At 38.1% G+C, this 21,202-nt stretch overlaps 3 protein-coding genes across 5 annotated transcripts; 1 reads left to right on the plus strand and 2 right to left on the minus strand.

The window, feature by feature from the left end:
- Window positions 1-753: 753 nt before the first annotated feature.
- LOC116202710 (probable serine/threonine-protein kinase PIX13) lies at window positions 754-4,649 on the plus strand. Of its 2 annotated transcripts, none has more exons than XM_031534315.1 (6): window positions 754-1,166; window positions 2,021-2,367; window positions 3,112-3,247; window positions 3,369-3,511; window positions 3,600-3,723; window positions 3,881-4,649. In XM_031534315.1, exons 1-6 carry the CDS (start codon window positions 1,094-1,096, stop codon window positions 4,327-4,329), a joined length of 1,272 nt encoding a protein of 423 aa, XP_031390175.1. In that variant the 5' UTR covers window positions 754-1,093; the 3' UTR covers window positions 4,330-4,649. The 2 variants fall into 2 exon arrangements, with proteins under 2 accessions (XP_031390175.1, XP_031390176.1); XM_031534316.1 differs by having other exon boundaries at window positions 762-1,166; window positions 2,042-2,367.
- A 3,940-nt stretch (window positions 4,650-8,589) lies between these two features.
- Window positions 8,590-9,195, minus strand: LOC116202711. Its single transcript, XM_031534317.1, has one exon. The coding sequence runs from the start codon at window positions 9,115-9,117 to the stop codon at window positions 8,794-8,796; it is 324 nt and encodes a 107-aa protein (XP_031390177.1). The 5' UTR covers window positions 9,118-9,195; the 3' UTR covers window positions 8,590-8,793.
- Window positions 9,196-10,745: 1,550 nt separating this feature from the next.
- LOC116202708 (protein NLP2-like) lies at window positions 10,746-15,833 on the minus strand. 2 transcript variants are annotated; one of them, XM_031534313.1, is made up of 5 exons: window positions 15,394-15,833; window positions 14,019-15,026; window positions 13,539-13,586; window positions 12,436-13,441; window positions 10,746-11,953 (listed from the first exon to the last, which is right to left on the minus strand). In XM_031534313.1, exons 2-5 carry the CDS (start codon window positions 14,847-14,849, stop codon window positions 10,971-10,973), a joined length of 2,868 nt encoding a protein of 955 aa, XP_031390173.1. In that variant the 5' UTR covers window positions 14,850-15,026; window positions 15,394-15,833; the 3' UTR covers window positions 10,746-10,970. The 2 variants fall into 2 exon arrangements, with proteins under 2 accessions (XP_031390173.1, XP_031390174.1); XM_031534314.1 differs by having other exon boundaries at window positions 14,019-14,705; window positions 15,394-15,832.
- Between the last annotated feature and the right edge of the window lie 5,369 nt (window positions 15,834-21,202).

The raw sequence follows: 21,202 nt of genomic DNA on the forward strand, positions 1-21,202 counted from the left end.
TGCTCCAAAATCAAGCTGAATCTCAGGGCTATTGATTGTATCACGGCATTAATCTCCATTCGTTCGACTGACTATAAGGAAAAGTTCATAGTTAGTAGAGAACTAGAATTACTGCGGGAGAAAGCTAGTGCCCTCCATTCGAGTTGGAACCAAGTTTCGATATGGTAATATTAGAGTTGCAAAAAGAAATTTATTCAACCGCAGAAGTCATCAGATGCGTCTCTGAATCAAGGTTCGTCAACTGCTGCTAATGGAACGATCGTTCCAACAGATTTTACCCATCAATTATGTATTTTCAAGATGCACATTCAAATTTTAAATGGAGCACGTATGATATATAAAATAAATAAAAAATTTGGGACAAATGCAGAAAACAAAAAGTAACTTCAAGCTTCATCGAACAAAAACATCGGACATGTCGATCCCATAACCTTTCATCTTCTTGCCAGAAAAAAATGTCACTTTTGATTGAACTGTATGTCTAATCCCGCTTGACCGTATGATTTCTACAACGCGGCAATTGACTTTGGAATCCGTCCCTCCTCCTCCCTCCATTCCTTGTCACTGTCAATGTCTCATTACCCCCCTACGCATCGCTTTCAGTGGACTGGTCTTCTCCATTCTCTCTCTCTCTCTCTCTCTCTCCCCTCCCCCTCCCCTCCCCTCCATGTGATCTTTCGTGGGTTTTACTGCGAAAGGTTAACATCTGAATTATGAAAAAGATCTTTTTTTTTTCACATTCAAATCCCGTTCCAGAAAGACGAGTGAGAAGTCTCCCCTCCACGACGAAAAAAAAAGGGGGGGGGGAGGAGTCAACAAGAGAAAATTCATAGCCATTGGCCAACAAGAGAGAGAAGAGAACCCCCATCCAGCGGCTGCGAGAGAGAGAGAGAGGGAGAGAGAGAGAGAGAGAGAGTTGAAGAAGGAAAAAGGGGCCATCGTCTCAGCACCGGGAAACATTTTCTACCTCTCAGCTTATCAATTGCCTTCTCTCTTCCCCGAGAAATCTGGATTATTCAATAAGGTTGGTCTCTTCAGAGTACAACAGACAGCGTCAGGAGAAGAAGAAGGGGAAGGCTTTGATCGAGGGAAGATGGGGTTTCACTGCTGCTGGGGCTCTCCAGCTGAATCTTCAACCCCTGTAACCACTGGTCATCTCAGCACAGGTATTGGACAAGACCCCCATCAGAATCCAATCCCTGCTCCTCTTGTCTTTTGGTCTGAGCTTCTGTGTTCTTGGTTGTAGAACTGCACAGTAGTAATCCTTGTGGGTATTCGTTTCTGTTTCCGGTTCTCGATTTTCTCTCGAGAGCAATTCTTCATGTGGGTTTTTGTTATTCCCCCTTTGAATCGTACAAAACTGGTATTTTTTTTTTAAAACTGTTGAGAGATGCAACAGAACAACAATCTTCCTTTCTGGGTAGTTCTTGATTGGTTTTGTAACTCAGCTTTCCATATCTGTCTTCTTCTTCTTACCTCAAATGCTGCATCCATTTCTTTTTCATAAATCATAATTGAAAGTGTACGTTTCTACAAAAATCAAGAATATTTTTTTCTTTTGGGTTCTTTTTTTTTTCTCTGAATTTCTGAAACTGATGATCACCGTGATCCCATCCCACGGTTAATTTTATTTCACCGATCTGATGCTTTATTATCAGCAGATATACTAGACTTCATTGTCGTTTTGGTCTCATGCCATCTGTCCTCGACCTCGAGTATTGCTGTTTCTTTGACTACTGGATTGTATCATTTCTGCAAAACCGACATTAAATCTTCTCTTTACCTAGTGAATTGAAATGTCTTTTTAAGTAAACTTGTCGTACTTTACCCTTTATCATGTAAACTTTTTTGTTGGTTTTGCCTGTCGATGTGAAATGGCCTGCTGTGTTTTCATTGACATGTGAAATAACCCATATATCTTGTAACTAGGCCGAATCTAGTCAATTTAGAATTAAAGATGTGTTTTATGTTGGCCAGATTTGGTTACCATCACTTATTCTCATTGCTCAAGTGATCTTAGTTCTCATTTTTTTGTTCCCAGAGAGGATATCTCAGACGACAAGCAACACGACATCTTCAGGAGGAAGCAACTTCTCCAAGAACAGCCACTTCTCAGCAGCAAGTGGCGACGAGGCATATCCAAATGGGCAGATCCTCCCTGACCCGAACTTGAGGATTTTTACTCTGGCCGAGTTGAGGGCTGCCACTAGAAACTTCAGGCCTGACACCGTCCTCGGAGAAGGAGGGTTTGGGAAGGTCTTCAAAGGGTGGTTGGAAGAGAAGTCCTCTTCGAGGAATGGAAGTGGGTCTGTGATTGCTGTGAAGAAGCTCAACTCTGAGAGCTTGCAGGGCTATGAGGAGTGGCAGGTGATTCACTATTCTCAGAATCGAGTAGTATTGGTATTAGTTATTATAATATGAATATTTCTTTTGAGATGCCGAGAAGATAATCTTTTGATAATATTGTGTTGTCCTCATGCTTAGCCAGGTGTCAATAATTATGATTGTTTAATCTAAGCATCTGCTTATGGTTCACATTTTTACATTTCTATATAATGTGGCCATGCCTGTGGTAGGTGGACCGTACTTTTTCTGTTCTGGTAAGCTAGAATTAGGTATAAATTAATGCCTTTCGGAGGCCTTCTTAGCGTTTTGCTAAGTATTTTAAGGAAGAATGGCTACATTAATTTTGAAAAAGCTAAGGACGCTTTCTTGTTGGCTTGTTAAGGCAAAGACTGACTAACTATAGAAGTAGAATTCAATTATCCATCTTTTGCGGCGTGACCTGATAAGTTTGTGCAATTTCAAATGTTGAAATTTTTGGTTTTCAGTGTGAAAAGGCTGATAGCCATGCACTGACCATAGAATAGGCAAAGTCTTGGGAGAATAACAACAGTACTTCTTTTTTCTTATAAGTGAAGAATAACAAGAGTAGCTTAATGAGATCCGGACGTCTGGTGAAATGCTGTGAACACATGCTATACAATATGGATAACACATGCTAATTCAGTAATTCAGTGCATGCTGGACCAAACTTTAACAATAGTATCATTATTTGTTCATTCTATTCTTAGCTTTGATGGCTGAGGATTCTTATGTTTATAATTGCAGTCAGAGGTCAATTTCTTGGGGCGACTTTCTCATCCCAACCTCGTGAAGCTCCTGGGATATTGTTTAGAAGAAAAAGAGTTGCTCCTCGTGTATGAGTTTATGCAGAGGGGCAGCTTGGAGAATCATCTATTTGGAAGTAAGGGCTCCATTGATAGTCTTGCCTGGGTTTTGATATTTTTCCCCGTAACACATTAATTGTTGAAATGGTGAAAAGAAACATAGTTTGATGGAGAGGTTGCATCTTGTCTTTTATGAAGGAGGTTCTGCAGTTCAGCCTCTTCTATGGGACTTACGGCTTAAAATTGCTATTGGAGCAGCCCGAGGCCTTGCCTTTCTTCATCGGTCAGAGAGGCAAGTGATATACAGAGATTTCAAGGCCTCAAACATCCTGCTTGATGGGGTAAGGCTCAATCTGATTCCTCATGTTCTGGTTTTTTATGTAACAAAGGACCAATGAATATTTAGTGTTATGACTTCCCATGTTTCAGAATTATAATGCCAAGTTATCGGACTTTGGTTTGGCAAAATTGGGCCCTTCAGCAAGTCAATCACATGTAACAACCCGTGTAATGGGGACATATGGTTATGCCGCTCCCGAGTATGTTGCTACAGGTGAACCATGGTTAACTTCTCTCTATATTTTAAGGCATAACAGTGCAATTGCACTGCCTATATGTTCCTATATACGATACACGACATTGGTTTTAGCCTACACGACCCAAACCGATCGAAACAGTTTTGTAATGTTACATTATGCTGATTTGAACAGGGCATTTGTATGTAAAGAGCGACGTCTACGCATTTGGAGTCGTCCTAGTGGAGATGCTGACGGGTCTGCGGGCCCTCGACCCGACCCGCCCGAGCGGGAGACACAATCTCATTGATTGGATCAAGCCCTTCTTATCTGACCGGAGAAAGCTCAAGGGCGTCATGGACTCTCACCTTGAGGGGAGGTATCCCTCAAGGACAGTCTTCCAGATTGCCCAGTTAGCCTTCAAGTGTCTCGAGGCCGAGCCCAAGTTCCGCCCCTCGATGAAGGTAGTTGTGGAGACTCTTGAGCGGCTTGAGGCTGCCGGTGAGAAGCCAACTGAGCCGAGGAGTCGCCCTAATAATCACCCAATGGCTCGACGGAATCATGAGCCCTTGCACCACAGGTCTCCTCTGCACCTAAGGCCAGACAGTAATGGACGAGCATATCAAAATTCACCACGGAGGTAACTTGTTTAAGTGTGTCCTGGAGAGGCAAATCTGGGCAGCTGTGACATCTCTAAGGTGCTGGAATCAGAGTGCTGTTCCTATTCTTTTATGGGCTATCAGCTGTATTGGGTTCTTTGATTAATGTGATATCTTCGGTCGGGTCCAGAAGAGGATCCCGATAGTCGTGTCTCTGTAATTACTGTGCTAGGTAAAGTCATCCGTGTAAAATATTTTACCCTGGTCGTGCTGTTACTGGAAGTGAGTCGATGGAAGCTCGAAATATTTTCTTGAACTCTGATCTCTCTTGAGGATAAAGAGTTTTTCATGATTAATGGTTTTCAGATGTGTTTTGCCGTTGATTTTGACAAAATTTCCCGGGAGAAACATTGCAGGAAATGAAACCTAATACAAATCACAGGTGAAAATTTTTGCCACACTGTCAAGACGCAGCTATACACTTTAAGTTCCTACATAGAGTTGACCGTTAATCTGGTCTGAAGGATTTATTTGTCAACAATTGTCAAATAGTTACTGAATTTCACTTCCATCTATCAAATTATCATTTAGGCTTTTACTGAAGGAGGTTCAGATTGGAAATCGAAGCTCCAATTATTAGGTCGTGATATCCAATTTTTTATAAATTCACTAAATTCATCTTAACTTTTCAATGTGGGATATAAACTCTCAGGACTGCTGGAGGCTCATTTCCCTTTTTTCTTTTTTCTTTTTTCTTTTTTAAATTGTCCAAAACAACGTCATTTTGATTTTTTTAAATAATTCAGTTCAGTGTTGGTTCATGTGTTAGTCCATGTCATATTTCCATTGTGCCCGCTAATAGTTGGTCTAATTTGATAAACATAAGCGAAATCGAGAGATTTTTTGGTGGCAAAAATCTTTTAGGGACTAGATATTGACAAATGAACTTTTCAGTGACCAAATTGTTGTGAATTCTTCATTCATACCTTCTCTCGTTAATAAGGACAACCTTTTAAATTAAGACGATTGTGACCATTTCAAAATTTCACATTGTATTAAAGCGAGAAAATCTGGACAAGTTCGTTGGTTGGGGGTTCCCTCGCCGACCATTGCCCCCTTAGATGAGGTCGCCTAGGGCTTGAGGCGCCTCGGGCGACATAGCCTCTAAAAACAGATCTTGCTCAACTGAGGTCAGTCCATATTGGACTAGCGGTATATTTTATATACTCCTGTTTTTTTGGTCTGAGTTTTCGATGTGGGATTATTTTCGCTTGTTGATACGCTTAAACACATCGGGTAGCCCCACTTGTCTCTATTGGACAATGGATTTAATATAAAGTCCAAAAAAAGTACAATTTAGTGGCCTAACACATTAAAACATGCTCAATGGATCAGTTTACCCCGCTAGCAGTCCCAATGAACTTTAAACTATCAAGCGGGCTTTTCCATGGCCCAACTTCTATTTTATGTAATTATTAAAAGATTACACAAATCCATATGTTATTGAGTTAATCTTCAACCTAAAAGTTCAGTTGTTAAGTTTGTGGTACTCAATTTCTCAAAAATTCATGAATTACTTTTATATATTTTCCGTTGAGAATATTAATGTCACATAAAAAAATAAATTAATATCTATTGATTTATACGAAATTTGAGTACCAATACTTATCGGTATAAGTTTTTGGATTGCAGATGGACTCAAGTCAGTATAGGTTTAAGCGTGAATTTTACATAGTATCAAAGCGAGGTATATTTTTGCTCGCAAGTGTGAGCTCACACCATGCCAGTATTGGTTTCGAGACAGTCAATAGTGCTTCTTATGTTAGTCAAACTCGGGAGTGGCTCGGACTACACGTTACTATGTGAGAGTCGGTATTGAGATATGTTGTCCTACACAGAAAAATTGAGAAAAAAACCGCAAGCTTATATGATGTTTAATTATAAAAAGTAAAATGATGATAAAATAAAAAGGATAATATTATAAAGTATAAAATATAAAAATACAATAAATATTATTATAATAGAAAAAAAATAAAAAAATAAAATTAATATACGGAAAATATTAATATATAAAGAAATAATTAAAAATAATAATAAAAAAAGAAATGAGCAGTGCTCGAACTGATGGATGTTTGCAAGCAAGTACATTCACTTCCTCAGAAATTATTGGAATATTGGTGTGTTCATTTCACAAATTATTACTTGCGTATTATTATTTTTTTTGAATGAGTAAGAACTAATCAAAATATTTATAAGTGAGAATCCATTGGCTAATTGTGAGATCAATTTCTCACTTTCAAGCATCAAATATTACACATCCAAATGAATGAGTAATACTCGATCAAATGTGTCCCCTCAGTGGCCCAAAATAAATCCCACTACATAGTCTTGAAAGCTAGCTGCCACTTATGACGTGAAATCTGCTTCCACCGTACTCATATTATAAATTATAAATTATAAAAATACAATAAATATAAAATATAATAGAAAAAATTATATAAATATACTGAAAATATTAATATATAAAGAAATGATTAAAAATATTATAATAAAAAATAAAATAAAGAAATGAGCAGTGCCCGAACTCATGGATGTTTGCAAGCAAGTACATTCACTTCCTCAGAAATTATTGGAATCTTGGTGTGCTCATCTCACAAAATATTCCCTGCCTATCATTTATTTCCTTTAAATGAGTAAAAACTAATCAAAATATTTATAAGTGAAAATTTGTGCGCTCATCGTGAGATTAATTTTTCACTTTTAAGGCATCTTATTTAAATATTACACGTTCAAGTGAATGAATAATACTTACTCAATATTTACTTGTTGAAAGGTGTCTCTCAGTGGCCCAAAATAAATCTCACTACATAGTCTTGAAAGCTAGCTGCAACTTATGACATGACATCTGCTTCCACCGTACCCATATTACACCACATTACCACATTCTCTCTTCCCCTCCTCCCCTTCTGCATTTTTTGTTCTTCTGTCAACGAAGATGAAAAATAGTCTTCTTTGAACGAAGATAAATGGATTCCTCTCTCTACCCCTCCTTTTCTTTCTCAATCCCCTTTCTCTCACACGTACACAAGATAAACCCTTGTTGTTGTTGTTTTTTTTTTTTTAAGTCAAGCAAACAAAATAAAGCATCTCTCTCCTCACTCTTATTGGCTCCCACCTTAGATGACAAACGGACATTAGCTGCTGGTGGAGAGGAAGTCCAAAGATATTTGGAGTTGCTCTGCCTAAGATTTCGTATAATTCGATTTCGTTAAGTTTGAAAGCTGCGACATTTTAATAACTTTTGTGTGCTTTGGCGCATAGTGTTTTATTTTTTTAATCTCAACTTTTGAATTGATTTCCCAGTCTCTTTTGAATTGATATGCTGCTAATGTGTAGCTCGTCGTAGCGCTCGTGAGATTTCCATAAACACCAAGAACGGAACCCTCGAAGTTAGCCTTGAGAGCAGCTAGTCAGGGATGAATATGAAGAAGCAAAGTTGGTTCTCTTAACAAAGTTAGGATGGAAAACCAATTGAAAGTTGGCTATTAAGTTAGGGATGAATTTGATATCAAGTTGGACGAATTTGGGAGAAAGAAAAAAGAAAGGATGCAATTGATGTAAGAATGATTTCTTGGAGACCATCTGATCCCCCCCCCCCCCCCCAAAAAAAAGGATCAAGTTAATGCAAAGTGCATCTACCATAAACGTAACAGTCTATTTACTGAACTTAACTGACATGGATACGCTTGCTACAATGGAACAAAAAGCTAGCCACGCCAATCTAATATTACACTTGGCTTGATTTTCTTTCTTTCTGCTTAGTAGAGTGAACCATCTCATTCTATCGAAATCTAATGGTGCACTCCCTCGTCTCATGACCAAGATGTCCCGGATTCAATATTAGATCTTTAGGCCTCCCTTATGACCGAAAAAAAAAAATCAAAAGTCCAATACACATATATATATATACAAGAAAGGTAAATTATCATTGAGATCTGACCACTTAAATATCAAAATTGCATTATATATATTTTTGTAAAACGACGGATATCTCCAATCCATTGATTAAGCTTTAATCCTGTTTGGACGTCAGGCTTGACCCCTGCAACTCGATGCTGTGATGCAGGTACAGTTCGATAACTAAAAGCTCAACTTGATGTTTGGCCTCGAAAAAGAAAAACAACATTTCACACCAGGCATGGATATTCATCCACTCAGCTGCGTTAGTTTATGTTTTCCATAGCTCATCATTTCATCCAGGCGATGTGAGCACATCGCTCTATAAATTAAAAAACGAAAGACCACCTTAATTTATTCAGAAACTCATACAACCATACAGACCGATCGACCAAGAAAAAAAGACGGGCGAGAAAACGACGGATCAGGTGCTCGGAAATAACCTTGGACGTTAATGGAGACTAGATGACTCCCGTCCCGGTCGCCTTGTCATTGTTAACTTACTACGTATGTACATCGTTAATTTATTACTGCGTACGTACGTACGCTCAGTCAGGGCTGATTGGCCATGCTGGGGTTCTTATTCTTGGGAATAGTCATCCCTCTTCCTCCGTCATCAGCCCCAGCTGCCGCGTTGTTAGAGTCGTCAGGTGGAGGGCGGTGCAACTGTTGCTGAGGCGAAGACGACGAGTCATCCGTGTTGTGGGCTGACCTGGGGATGTTGTGGGCGCTGGAGAAGATATCGACGGGCTCCGACTCGGCGATCTTCCCCCCTTCCAGCGGGGTGCCGTGCTTGTACGCGACCCTCAGCATCTCATTGTCGGACAGCTTCGCCTGTGCCTCCCCGTACTTAATGTCGTCCTTGTTCTTTGCCATATCTCTCCGCCTATCCAGAAGAAGCAGGAGACCCCTCTTCTTTCTTTCTTTTTTTCTCGATAGCGAAACGGGGGCCTAAACCCAGTACAAAAGAAAAAGAAAAATTACGAGTTTTCAACAGTATATACATATATATGTAAAATCTCCCGTTGAGCCTCGTAGGAACTAGAAAAGCCTGGTCTGACACGTGGCGGGCTTCTTCGCAGAAAACCCGACACGTATCCAAAAAGGTGTCAAGTCAAACTAGAAAAGTTTAGGCCCCGTTTGAAATTTGAAACTGATTTTAGAATCGTGATTTTAATTTTAACTCTACCCACTAAACAACAAAAACACACGTTTTCCAAGTCAAATTTATAATACCATCTCATTTGTCTTTTTTCACAATCAAAATCAAAGTTACTTTAACTCTGAAATCAAATGCCCCCTTAAATCAACTAATATTGATTCAAGTGTTCGGCTCTTCTTTCACTTGAGTAAGGTCTCGAATTCGAGTAATTCTGAATGTAGAAAATTCACGTTGGGAGAGCTTTATCTCTTAATGAGCCAACCCGGCTCGATTGGATTAGTCGATATCTAATTGGACTTTCAAATACTAGAGTTCATGCCGAAAAGTTCAAATCATTCATTGGGCGGCCCCAGCCCAAAAAGACAGCATACCATGAAGTATCGAGTTGGGCCTATGCTGGCTCGAGGTGTTAATTCTTTACGTACCAATTCCTGATCATTTCATCTCCTGATGATGGTGAAATCACCGGTCATGCCGGCTTCTTCGGTGATTCCTGCTTCGACTTTGTCATTGTGCTTGAGATTATGTGAAGACAGATGATGATTACTGCTCAAGTCTTGAGAAGAAAGCATCGGCATTCTGTTTAGACGGTCCAAAATCCACCTCGGCTGAACGTTGCCATGTATATCTTATCAAATGTTTGACGTACGTGATGAATCACAATATGCTGAGAGTTGTAGAAGGACATCGCGTGCTCATATCTGCTCCCAGGATGTCCATATAACTCAAGCTGTCCACACCTATAGTCGATAACTTTATCAGCATGTATGATATATAGACAGAGAAGCCATATTAATCCGACAAGTTGAAGTAGGTTACTTCGATATGGCCATTGAGTCACGATTGATTTCGATCCCGCGAGTACCAGTATAAGTACTGGATCCTAGCAGAGATTTTCATCAGTCAAGAAACTTTGGTGAGTATATACCGTTAGATCTTTAGGCATTTGTTTAATCATCTCTCTCTCTCTCTCTCTCTTCCCTGATCACATGCAGTGCTATGCCATACTCGACGTTCATGTGCATGCGTTGCGTTGAGTGAGAGAGGACGAACTGACAATTCAAGATCGATAGAATGATCCCGTCGAGCTCATGCAGCAGGACTAAAGAAGTGTATCGGGACAGACATCATCAATAGCATGAAGTTTATAAAGAGATCCAAACTTGATTCTTCCCATCATTAATATAATGTTTCTCTAACCCATTCCTCATCATTGACATTCAACCATATTTTCAGTAATGTACGGACTTCAAGGATCAGTGTCTTCTCCCTTGCGAATTCGATATCATTGTCCAACAGAAGACCATTAGGAGGGGGAAAAAAAAAGAAAAGAAAAACGAGATCACACGAAAGATCGTAAAATGAAAGCTCGGCAACTCGATATCGCCAATACTGCAACAGTTGCCAACACCTACGATGTTTTATTTTTCTTCCACAACAGTTTCATACTAACGTATCCTTAAACATCTAGAAGACCCAATTCATCTACAGAGTTTCAATTAATTAATTCTTCGAGCAACTGAGAGCTTCATATGTTTTGCAGCTGCGAAGTACTAAAAAGGGTTGATCACAGGAAACGGTCGTGGGGCTGGGACTGCCCACTGCTCCCCAAAGAATGGTTGAGGTCCAGCTTCGAGGCCTGGTGGAGGGAGATCCTGATCATGCGGCTCTGTGACGATGCCCTATACACATCAATGCACTCCTCAAGGTCTGCATCGCACGTCAACAGGACCCACTCGCGATCATCGTCCAAGTATTTCACGTGGATCATGCTGAAGTCATCTATGCCAAACCGCCTCCCGATCTCCCTTTGAAGATCCAGGAAACCCCAGCTGGGTTGCAAGGTGAACCGGATCTTCTCTTCGCCATATGTGGCCTTCACTCTGAAAAGGCTGCTCTCTGGTGGGTTTAAAATGTTATTGGTTCCACCTCTTGGTAGATTAGGAGGCAGAGGGGTCTCATCGATGGGGATGTTCTCGCCGAACAACTTGTGGCTCTGGGACCTCGCAATGAGCTTCTTTGGTTTTGATTCCTCTCGGCTTGAGACATGAAGCTCCGCATCACTGTGGGCCCGCTTTAGGACTTCTTCGATTTCCTCGGTCAGCACATCAACACTAGACGGGTTCATCATCGCAGGGTCGTGCTTGGCTCCAGTGGAACAGGATGCGGTGGAAGTGGAGGTCTGACTGCATGAGGATGGAGACCGGGAAGTGGTGGTGGCCCCGGAACTGAGGACCCTGGTCTCCTCTTGTGAGAGGGGAGCCTGAGGATTAGAGGTCAGGGTTGGAATAGGATTTTTCAACAAAGGGTTGATGGGCACAGACGGCTTGTTTGGTGAGATGGCGGGGCCAGTACCCCCGGACAAGTTAGGACTGAGTTCGGGGAAGCTCGCGTAGAAGGAATCAAGCTGGATCGCACCCTCAGCTCCCTGAACTGAGTCGATCACGTGTTGAAGCTTCTTCAGGGAGTGGCCTACCTTCTTGATCTTACGTGAGGGCCAGCGGTTGATCCCGTGTTGCCTACATATCCTCTTCAGAGTCGTGGGGCACACTGCATCAGAAAAGTAATCAGATCAGTTAGGTATCAATCGCAAGAAAGCAGAAACAAGAACGTTTATTTATAACTTATTCCCCTGTGGCAGCGACGCATGCACAAAGTACTCATCAACCATAGGATCATATTTCCACTTTTATGATATTAGACCATTAGGTGGTATATAAGCTAAAGTTACTGGGAGAACTTGATAGCTGACGTAATATATCATTAAGACAATAAAGTATTTAACTCAGCTGGAGACTGATAGACAGTAAGAACATCATAGCTATATACAGTTGGAAGAGGCCACCAAAGGAAACAAACATTCCGACGTTCTTAGATGAGTATGAATGCATACAAGCAGTGAAAGACTAAGTCATATTCGTCGTGAAGGGAGAAGAAGCTCAAGGACTCCTACATCACGTAGACAACTTATGACACTCAGTGATGAAAAAAGGTTTTCAATCTGAAAGAAGCTTGGCAAAGAAAATCTCTACCGCCGAGACTTTTAGCCGCATCTTTGAGGCTCCCGGCGAAGTACTGCCTTAGAACTTCCAAGCTTATCGATCTCTCGGTCTTTGTCCGTCTCTTCTTGCCTGCTCTTCTGCTGCTTCCCGAGTTACTTCCACCTAGAGAAGGGGAATCACTGCCGCCTCGAACGCTATTAATGAGGTCAGGGTTCTGCCAAAACCCATGATAGACTGGCCCGTGGTTCAATTCGATTTCGGCATGAGCATCATTTTCCCATTGGGTCATCAGCTGGAACTCTTCTTGAGGTTCTCTCTGAAGGTTTAGCGATAACGACACTCCCTTGCCCTTCCTCTGGGTCTCAATCATATTGGAAATCCATGAAGAATCTTCATTAGCTCTTTCCCTCAGAGGAGACATTGGCGATCTATTATTTTCCTCCTTCTGACTTGTTTTATCAGAAGGTAAACCAGCAACAACTTCCTCCAGTTCTTTACCAGTCAAAAATTGGGAATTTCGGAAAGCCTGATGAATCACACCGAGCAGAGAATTCAGAACCTGACTTCTCTCTTCTGACTCCTTGCAGTCCTTTGGCAGGAAAAATTCAAGCACAAAGTCAGGTGAGTTACTATATATGCTTGTTAAAGGGATTGCTACCACACAGTGCAAATCGAAGATCCTAGCATGGTGAGAGAGTGGATATTCCGTCTTCCCAAATGCAGTTATATCGGCTGTATAGGTAGGTCGATTTGATGAAAACGCCTCCCCGACGATTCCTTCGCCCTTTAAAAGATGGTGCTCGGAGCAGGCCTCAAGGAACTCGACCATCCCGGAATCTGCCACGAAGCAGGCAGGATCCAGCGTGGAGACGCAAAAGGTATAATTCTCGTCCGAGTGTCGACATCCTTCCTTCCCTTGCTTGACACATGGGGCCCACGTCAGAGCTAGAGGGAGTCCATATAGCTTGCAAATGGATTTCAGGACCTCAAAAAATTGCAGGAATATATCACTGGAGCACAGCTCATTGCTGCCCACCTAAGAAAAGGGGATCGGGACGGATGTTTCAAGGATGAGCTACAAGTTTCGGTACCAAATGATTTTCTCTATGGAAGGAGATTACTCGGTTGGTTACCTCTACAATGGGAGTGCTGAAGCTTTGAGAACTCCTAAGATCGACAGCCTGCAAATATAAGACTTTTAGTTTACGGGCATTATATGAGACATATAATAACTTATGCAATATAATTAGAAGCCTTAACCATTGGTGCTTTTGAAAGGTTTCTTTCAGTTTAAAATCCACAGGAAAAGTCAAGGCAGGAAAAAAAAAGAAAAGAAAAAAGAAGAAAGAAATACAGTAATATATTAAATTACAATTGGGAAATTATATGCATTCAACAAGAAAGACAACTATATAATATTACAAAGACAAAAACTGGAGCTATAACTTGTGGACAATGTAGAGTTATCACAATGGACGACAAATTTTTTATATTGAAAATCGAAGTACTTAACATCTAATCCTAAAGCCGATAGATAATCTCCTAGCTCCGGTCAAGTTTTTTTTGAAATTTAATTTGATGCACGCAGAGTGTGAATTGAAGGGAAGAGAGACCTCCAGAGCTTTGCAAACGATATCGAGATCAAGACGGTAGTTGATCTTGCTAGAAGTAGTCACCATCTCAACGACCCCCATGCAGGTCCCACTTCCCTGCTCAAAGACGGGGACTGCCATTGACCCTCGGACATCGCACAGCTTGGCATGATCGATCCTGGGGTACTCCTCGCTCCGAAAGAACCGAACATCCGGGGTCCACTCGGGCAACTTTCCGAGGAAGACCCGACCAGGCAGCCCGACAAACTCCTTGGACCCGTCGGCAGGGAAATGGTAAGCCCTTGAGACCCTCCTGTAGCTCTCGAGGCCTCTTGAGCTCAGGCCCACCGTGAAGGGCTGCTCATCCGTTGTCAAGACCTGTCTGCCCTCTTTCTTAACAGGAACCCATATCTGGATTAGGACATCTTTATCTTTCGTACACACTCTCAAGTATTCAATTGCCGTCATTAATCTTTGATGCACTGAGAGGAAAGAACTCGAACTTGTTTCTGCATTTTTTGGTGCGATCCACAGCCTTTTACCCCCTTCGCTGCCCTCAACTGGGAAATCAGATTTCTCTTCTTGAGTTTGAGTATGAACAAGTGCTTCTATCTTCGGACCTTCTTCAGTTTCTCGAAAGATTGGTTGATATGAGGGCAAATGGTTCGAGGGGTTATTGAGCTCATTAGAGGTTGAAGGAGGACCAGACTGAGGAAGATTGACATCGAAGTCGAAAGCATCAGTTGTTTCTACCCAACACCCATCAAGGAAGAGCTCTTCCATGAAATCAAAATCCACTGGAACATCAAATGTGGAGGTGGGAGAGAAGGGTCCATCTCCATCATTCTCCATAATAAGGGGGAATCCTCTCAAATCAAATCAAGTATTCAGACATTCATAACAAGATAGTCACGAAATAGGGGGCTTTGGGTTGGCTGGCAGCCCAAAAACAAAATAAAGACGGGGAGAAAAACCGAAAGAGGGAAGGCCGGGAAAAGGGTCTCTGAAGCCGGCGACTGAGATTCCAATCTGTCGTGCGCGAAATCATGCGTCAGCAAAAGCCTAACAAAAACTGCAGATCACAAATGGATTGCAGGGAAAAAGAGAAAATCCAAGAGACAAAGAGCCTCTTGTTCCTATCAAAATTCCCAAAACTAATGAACTTCAAAGGCCTTTTTAATCGCATTGCCAAGCGAAGCTGAGCTAACTCAGCCTCCATCTCTTCATATTCCACAACTGACGGCAACAGTAGAAAGATATCAAAACCCATATCCGATTCTAACTCCTTTCTTGAAAAAGTGTAGTATTATGGATAGAAACAGCAGATGCAGACACCCACCCCAACAGAGAAAGTCGCAGAAAGGGAAAGAAAGAGGAAAAGGAGAAAGTTACTCACTTTCTCAGTGATTCTAAGGAATTTCTCAGCTGGGCAGGCCTCAATATCATCAGGCAACAAGATTCTCGGCCACTAAGAACCAACTAGGAATCCAATATGAGAAGGCCCTCTCACTCTCTCTCTCTCTCTCTCTCTTTCTCCGTGTTTGAATCTGAAGCTCAGGCGGAGCGTGGCGTGGGAGGAGGAATCTCCAAGGGGGGGTAGTAGGGTCCACAACACACGGCCGAAAACGAGATTCTTGTACTCTCACAACCACCCCAGACGAAATATTCAGAGGTCAAACTATAATATGCCCAAAATAGATTCAGCTTTGCTAACTTTTGGAAAATTGAGCTGAGAGTGCGAGGCGGAGGGGGAGGGGGAGGGAGAGGGAGAGAGAGAGTGAGAGAGCTCAATGGAAATTCTCAGTGATGACGAAGGAGACTGGTTGGATATTTTTGTTCTTTTGGGACATCGGACATTAGTGTTGTTTGGATGTAATGTTTGGACTTTTGGGGTGTCTCCTATTACCTGCCGTGATTAAATTTTCCTCTTTTTTTCTTCTTTTCCTGTCAAACCTTTTTCCTTGAGAAATTCTAATTTACCTCCTTAAATTTGTCAATTGAATCACATCACGCCGCATATATTTTGCTTGGGTCTAACCTTTAAGCAGAACTGTCTCTTCTATTACATGAAGATATAATAGCTAGGTTGATGGATATTCTATAATCACAGCGATCCAGTATGTGATTTCCGACCATATGATCTACTTTAGCTTTCTTTTCCTTGCTCACTTCATCAAGACTAAGGGGCCCGATTGTATAGGTCACATATGTTATGTCACCAAATGACATAACTATAAGATTCTCAAACTTTCAAAATTTATGCTACCATGTGGATTCATAAACAACTATATTCTTAAGAAATTAAAAACACATATAGCATAAACAAATTAAATTTTGCTAAACCTTGAGTCGTTGGAAGTACTTTATTTCGTAGTTTGGCGTTAATTTTTTGCTTTAAGTTTTTATTCCTATTTAATTCATTATAATTTCAAAGTCTTTTTAATACTTAGAAATGATTCATTAATCCAATTGATTTATTATTTTATAAATATTTTATAATCATTTTTGTGGTTATTTTTTTTATATTTTTAAATTTTAATTGTAATTCATTGTCATTTTTTAATGTTGTGATTACAAATGCCATTATCTCTATGAAACGATTATTGCTTATTTGTTTTTTTCTTTGTAAGTGTTTTCGTTATCATATACAGTGATTGACTTCCTTTTGATTTTTCCTTCGATTTATACTTTAGTTCATTTAATAAAAATTTAATTACCACATATAATTATTAAATATATTTAATTATCATTCTTTGTTTTTCGATTTTCTTTTAGTTATTGAGAAATTTAGTTACTCGTAATACTCCATTTAATTGCGTTTATAATATTGCCCTCAAATCAATTTCATATACATATATATATATATATTCAGTAATTTTTAATTGCAAAAATAATTTTTTTTTAGTAGTTGATGCTCCCTTATTTTTTCTTGCTAAATATCGTTAATTATCAGTATTTTTTAAATTTTTAATTATTGAGGAACTTAATTAGTTATCGTAATGCTACATTTGATTGTATTCATTACACTCAAATTAGTTTTCGTATACATATATATTTAGTAATCTTTTAATTCAGAAAATTTAAATAATTTTTTTGGGTGAACTAAAATGATTTTTTTTCCAAGTGGATGAATTAGCGCGCACATATACATATACATATATATATATATATAAATGAAATGAATGACATACACATATGTATATTCTCTCTCAAAAAATAAAGTAAATTAATTCAAGTAAAATTTCTTTTCTATTTTGATTTTTATAAATTAAATTTAATCTTAATTAGATAAGAGGTAAATTTTATTTAGATATTGACTTTTCTAACCCTACATCAGTAAATATTTACTTTTAGGTTGGAGTGAATATATATTGTTGGGTAGGTTGGTGTGAATATATATTCAATTATCTTCCCTATTTGTGGCAAATATGCTAAATTTAGTTATAATACTTTTTTAGCTCTAAATATTATTTAGCCATAAAAAAGCACGTGATATTTTGATAGAATAAAAAGTTGAATTGATAAAAAATTATAGAAATTTTTATAATTGATTATTATAAATAAAGATATGATACTTCTTTTCTAACAATGACTAAAATTAACTAATAAATAGTTTTTAATTGTTTTACTATTTGATGCAAGAATTTTACTCTTTTTTTTCCTATAAATGATATTTTAACCTCATATCTTATTTAGACATTTATATTTGTGACCTCATACAATCTTGATATTTACTTTTCTAACTCTATTTATTGCATGGGATACAACTTTATATATACATACATATATATATATATATATATATATATTAGGTTATCGAACCCTTGTGTTGCACGGATTTTGTGACTAAAAATTTACAGTAAGAAGTAAAATATGAAAATAATAATTGATATGAATTTATAGCTTATATTAATTTGCAAAAGTTTTAATTTTATACTATAAATTTTAATATGGTAAATTTATGATGCACTATGTTGAATATATATTCAACTCATAAGCAAAAAACTTATGTAATAAATTCATATACATCATTTTTATTATCAGTCTAATTTCTATAAAAGTAATTTTTAAAAATCCAAAGAGTTTCAAAGTTTTTAGCTTTATTTGATAAAGAAAATAATAACAGAATCTTCAATATTTTATAATTTTGGTATTTGCTTGTACTTTATTCTTTTTCATTACATAAATGAGTTTCATGAATTTGAATAATTTGATGAAAGAAATATTTTACCTGTACAATACTGTCTAAAAATTTATGAATATTTATTTACTAATGAAATAATTTTTTTTGAGTAAAATAGGGGCCTAAGCCCAGAATAGGAATTCTTTTTTTAATTCTTCTTTAAATATTTCATTAATTACAATAATAATATTTATTATAATTTATTAATTTCTGTATAGCAATTAACTTATGGATTAATATATAATTACTCTTCTACCCATATTTTTTACAAGTTTATATTATATATAGATGTGACTTATGACCTTTCATGAGTACAAGTCTTTTCGATATTCAAAAGTGAGATGGTAACACGGCATTGCACCTATTGTCATATATTTATTGGTGGTGACTAGAAAGGTTGCACAACCAAAGACCTTTTTAATCCTACATGGCATATGCCAACGTATTATCTTAACTTTTATAATTGTATATGTGTATGTTGGATGTAGAAATGTAACCTTGTGTTAAATTGCAATAAATGGTCAAGTAGCTTTTAGGAGAGAATGATTAAAAAATAGTGGCATGTGCACTCGAGTATTCTACTAAAAGTTTAAATGACGTTTCATCCTTCAAATTCATATAATTTACTAACAATAAGTAATTTTTTTGAAATCTATGTAATTTACTTCAAATATAAAAGTAACTTGCTAGAAATCTAAATAATTTACCACAATTAATTCCTTAAAGTACATATGACTTACTTAAAATACGTATGATTTACCAAAAATTAAGTCAATTTATTATAGTTTTTAAAGTAATTTGCTTAAACATATGATTGCAACCACTTTTAAAGTGATTATACCTGAAACCTTCCTAATTTTTAGACTTCCAAGGTAGATAGGATATAAATGTGACAGTTGATGTTACGGGGAGCAAATTGAAAAGAAAGTGCAATTCTACTAAGCCACTCTTTTTACCTTCATTAGAGAATGGATTAACCCGGAACGTTCACTGGAAAAAAAAAAGGAAAAAAGAAAGGAAAAAAACTCGGAATCTTTTCAGGGGGGAATTTTTTAAATTATAATAATTGTTTAAGTAGCGCATGTACAGATTCTTTGTATACTGACACCAGCAAGAGGAGGATTGGGAACCGTCCAATGTCCTTAAAATATCATAATTAATAATTCATAATGATGATTAAAGAATGAATTTTATTTTGTTTATGAGACAATGGGGGACCATAGGCTAATCCCCTACGTCATCAGAAAAAATAATATAGTTATTATTATTCAGAGAGATTATTAGACACTTTCATTTTTTATTTTTTTTCCCGCTGAATAGACAATAATATTATACGCCTTCCTTTTACTATTGTTTTTACAAAACAGAATCCGAAAGGAGAAGCTACTTATATATATAGGCTCATAAGTGCATAAAAATGGATACATACAGAGATATATATATGTACATGTATATGTATATGATGGAAACTAGAACTTCAGGCAAAAAAAAACTACAAGAAGCATGCATTAAAATATGGACTTTTCTTTTTTGCCAGAAATATATATATATATATATATATAAAATATAAACATTTTGCTAATGACATCTCTTGAGATATTGTAGGTTTCCCACGGCCTTGGGTAATTTCGCAATGAGACTACGCATAGTAACTAAGAAATTTTTTTTTTCGATAAAATTAACTGAACAATCTTAGCGAGCTGAATTTGGACCGTGTGTCGACAAAATTTTGGTTGCTTTTCAGTCCTTCTGATTGTGTAATTTTGGAAGGTATTGCAACGTGAAAACCCAATATTCCCCGAGCTAGCTGAGTGAAAGTAGTCCTTCTAAGTTCTAACCAAAGGTGCCCATGCATTGCAATGATTAGGTCAAATATTCACGGCTCAAGTTCGTGAAAGTGAAGTGTGCTTAATAATCTTATAATAATTAAGCTTACGTTCAATATATGTATTCGTCAGCAACCGGTTTGTGACATGTTCCCAATTACTTGCCACTATATATATAATATAATAAAATAATAAAAGTAGTAGTAATAATAATAATAATATTATATTATATTATATTATATTTTTTAAAGAATATACATTCACCAAGAAATCTTATGATGCACTTTAGGGGTCAAATTGAGTGAATTTTGGCCACATTGCCAACGTAATATGCCTCTCAAGATTTTGGGTGGCCGTGGCCTCTTCTCCCCCACTTTGGTTCATCTGTTCGCCGCATCCAACCTTAGGGTTCCGGCCTCCCCCATTATTCTAATATTCTCACCGCTATACCTCTTGTGAGAGATCGAGACGGAAATTATGAGAGAGAGATTCAGCAGCATGCGCGTTCAGAAGTATTTGAAAAATATCTAAAAAATTCAGAAATTTATACGCCCGACACATTGGATTGTGACAACTGTTATCGCCTACAGTTCAAATGAGCAGGATCCAGTAAATGGGGGTATTATCACCTCTTCTAGAGCTCCAAACGACGTCTCTCACAAAAATCGGTCATACCTGATGACGTTGGGATCGATGTACGTGCTTCAAAGAGGCTCAAAGAAATTGGATAATAGCAAGCCGATTGACTAGGGTATTTAGTTTTTCATTTCTTCATGTCGAGCCCCAGCCAAGCCTGCTGTCAGGCCCCGTTGTGGTTGATCTACGGGGTTCAAGAGTGACAGCATCAATCAAATGTTGCTAACGAGGAAGCAGGAAAAAAATTAATAGTAACCAATAAAAATAATTAATAATCTATATAGCTACGGGATCATGCAAGTTGATTAGGCTCGTTAATCAATATTAATTACTCCCATTTAAACATCAGCTCATCAATAAATTAATAGATTTATTATTCCTAGATTAGGGCCAATTATTAGTAAAGACTAGTTGATGATCATATCATTACAGTTAAAATAAATCAAAATTTGGGCAGTCCCCATAATATATCATATCAATTAATTACTAATTAACATGTCTGCTTATATCAGAAGAATATTCAAATTTACATGAAACTAATTTTTTTGTCGATAAGTAAT

This window comes from Punica granatum, chromosome 4 (assembly GCF_007655135.1).
Source record: "Punica granatum isolate Tunisia-2019 chromosome 4, ASM765513v2, whole genome shotgun sequence".
Classification (NCBI taxonomy): Eukaryota; Viridiplantae; Streptophyta; class Magnoliopsida; order Myrtales; family Lythraceae; genus Punica; species Punica granatum.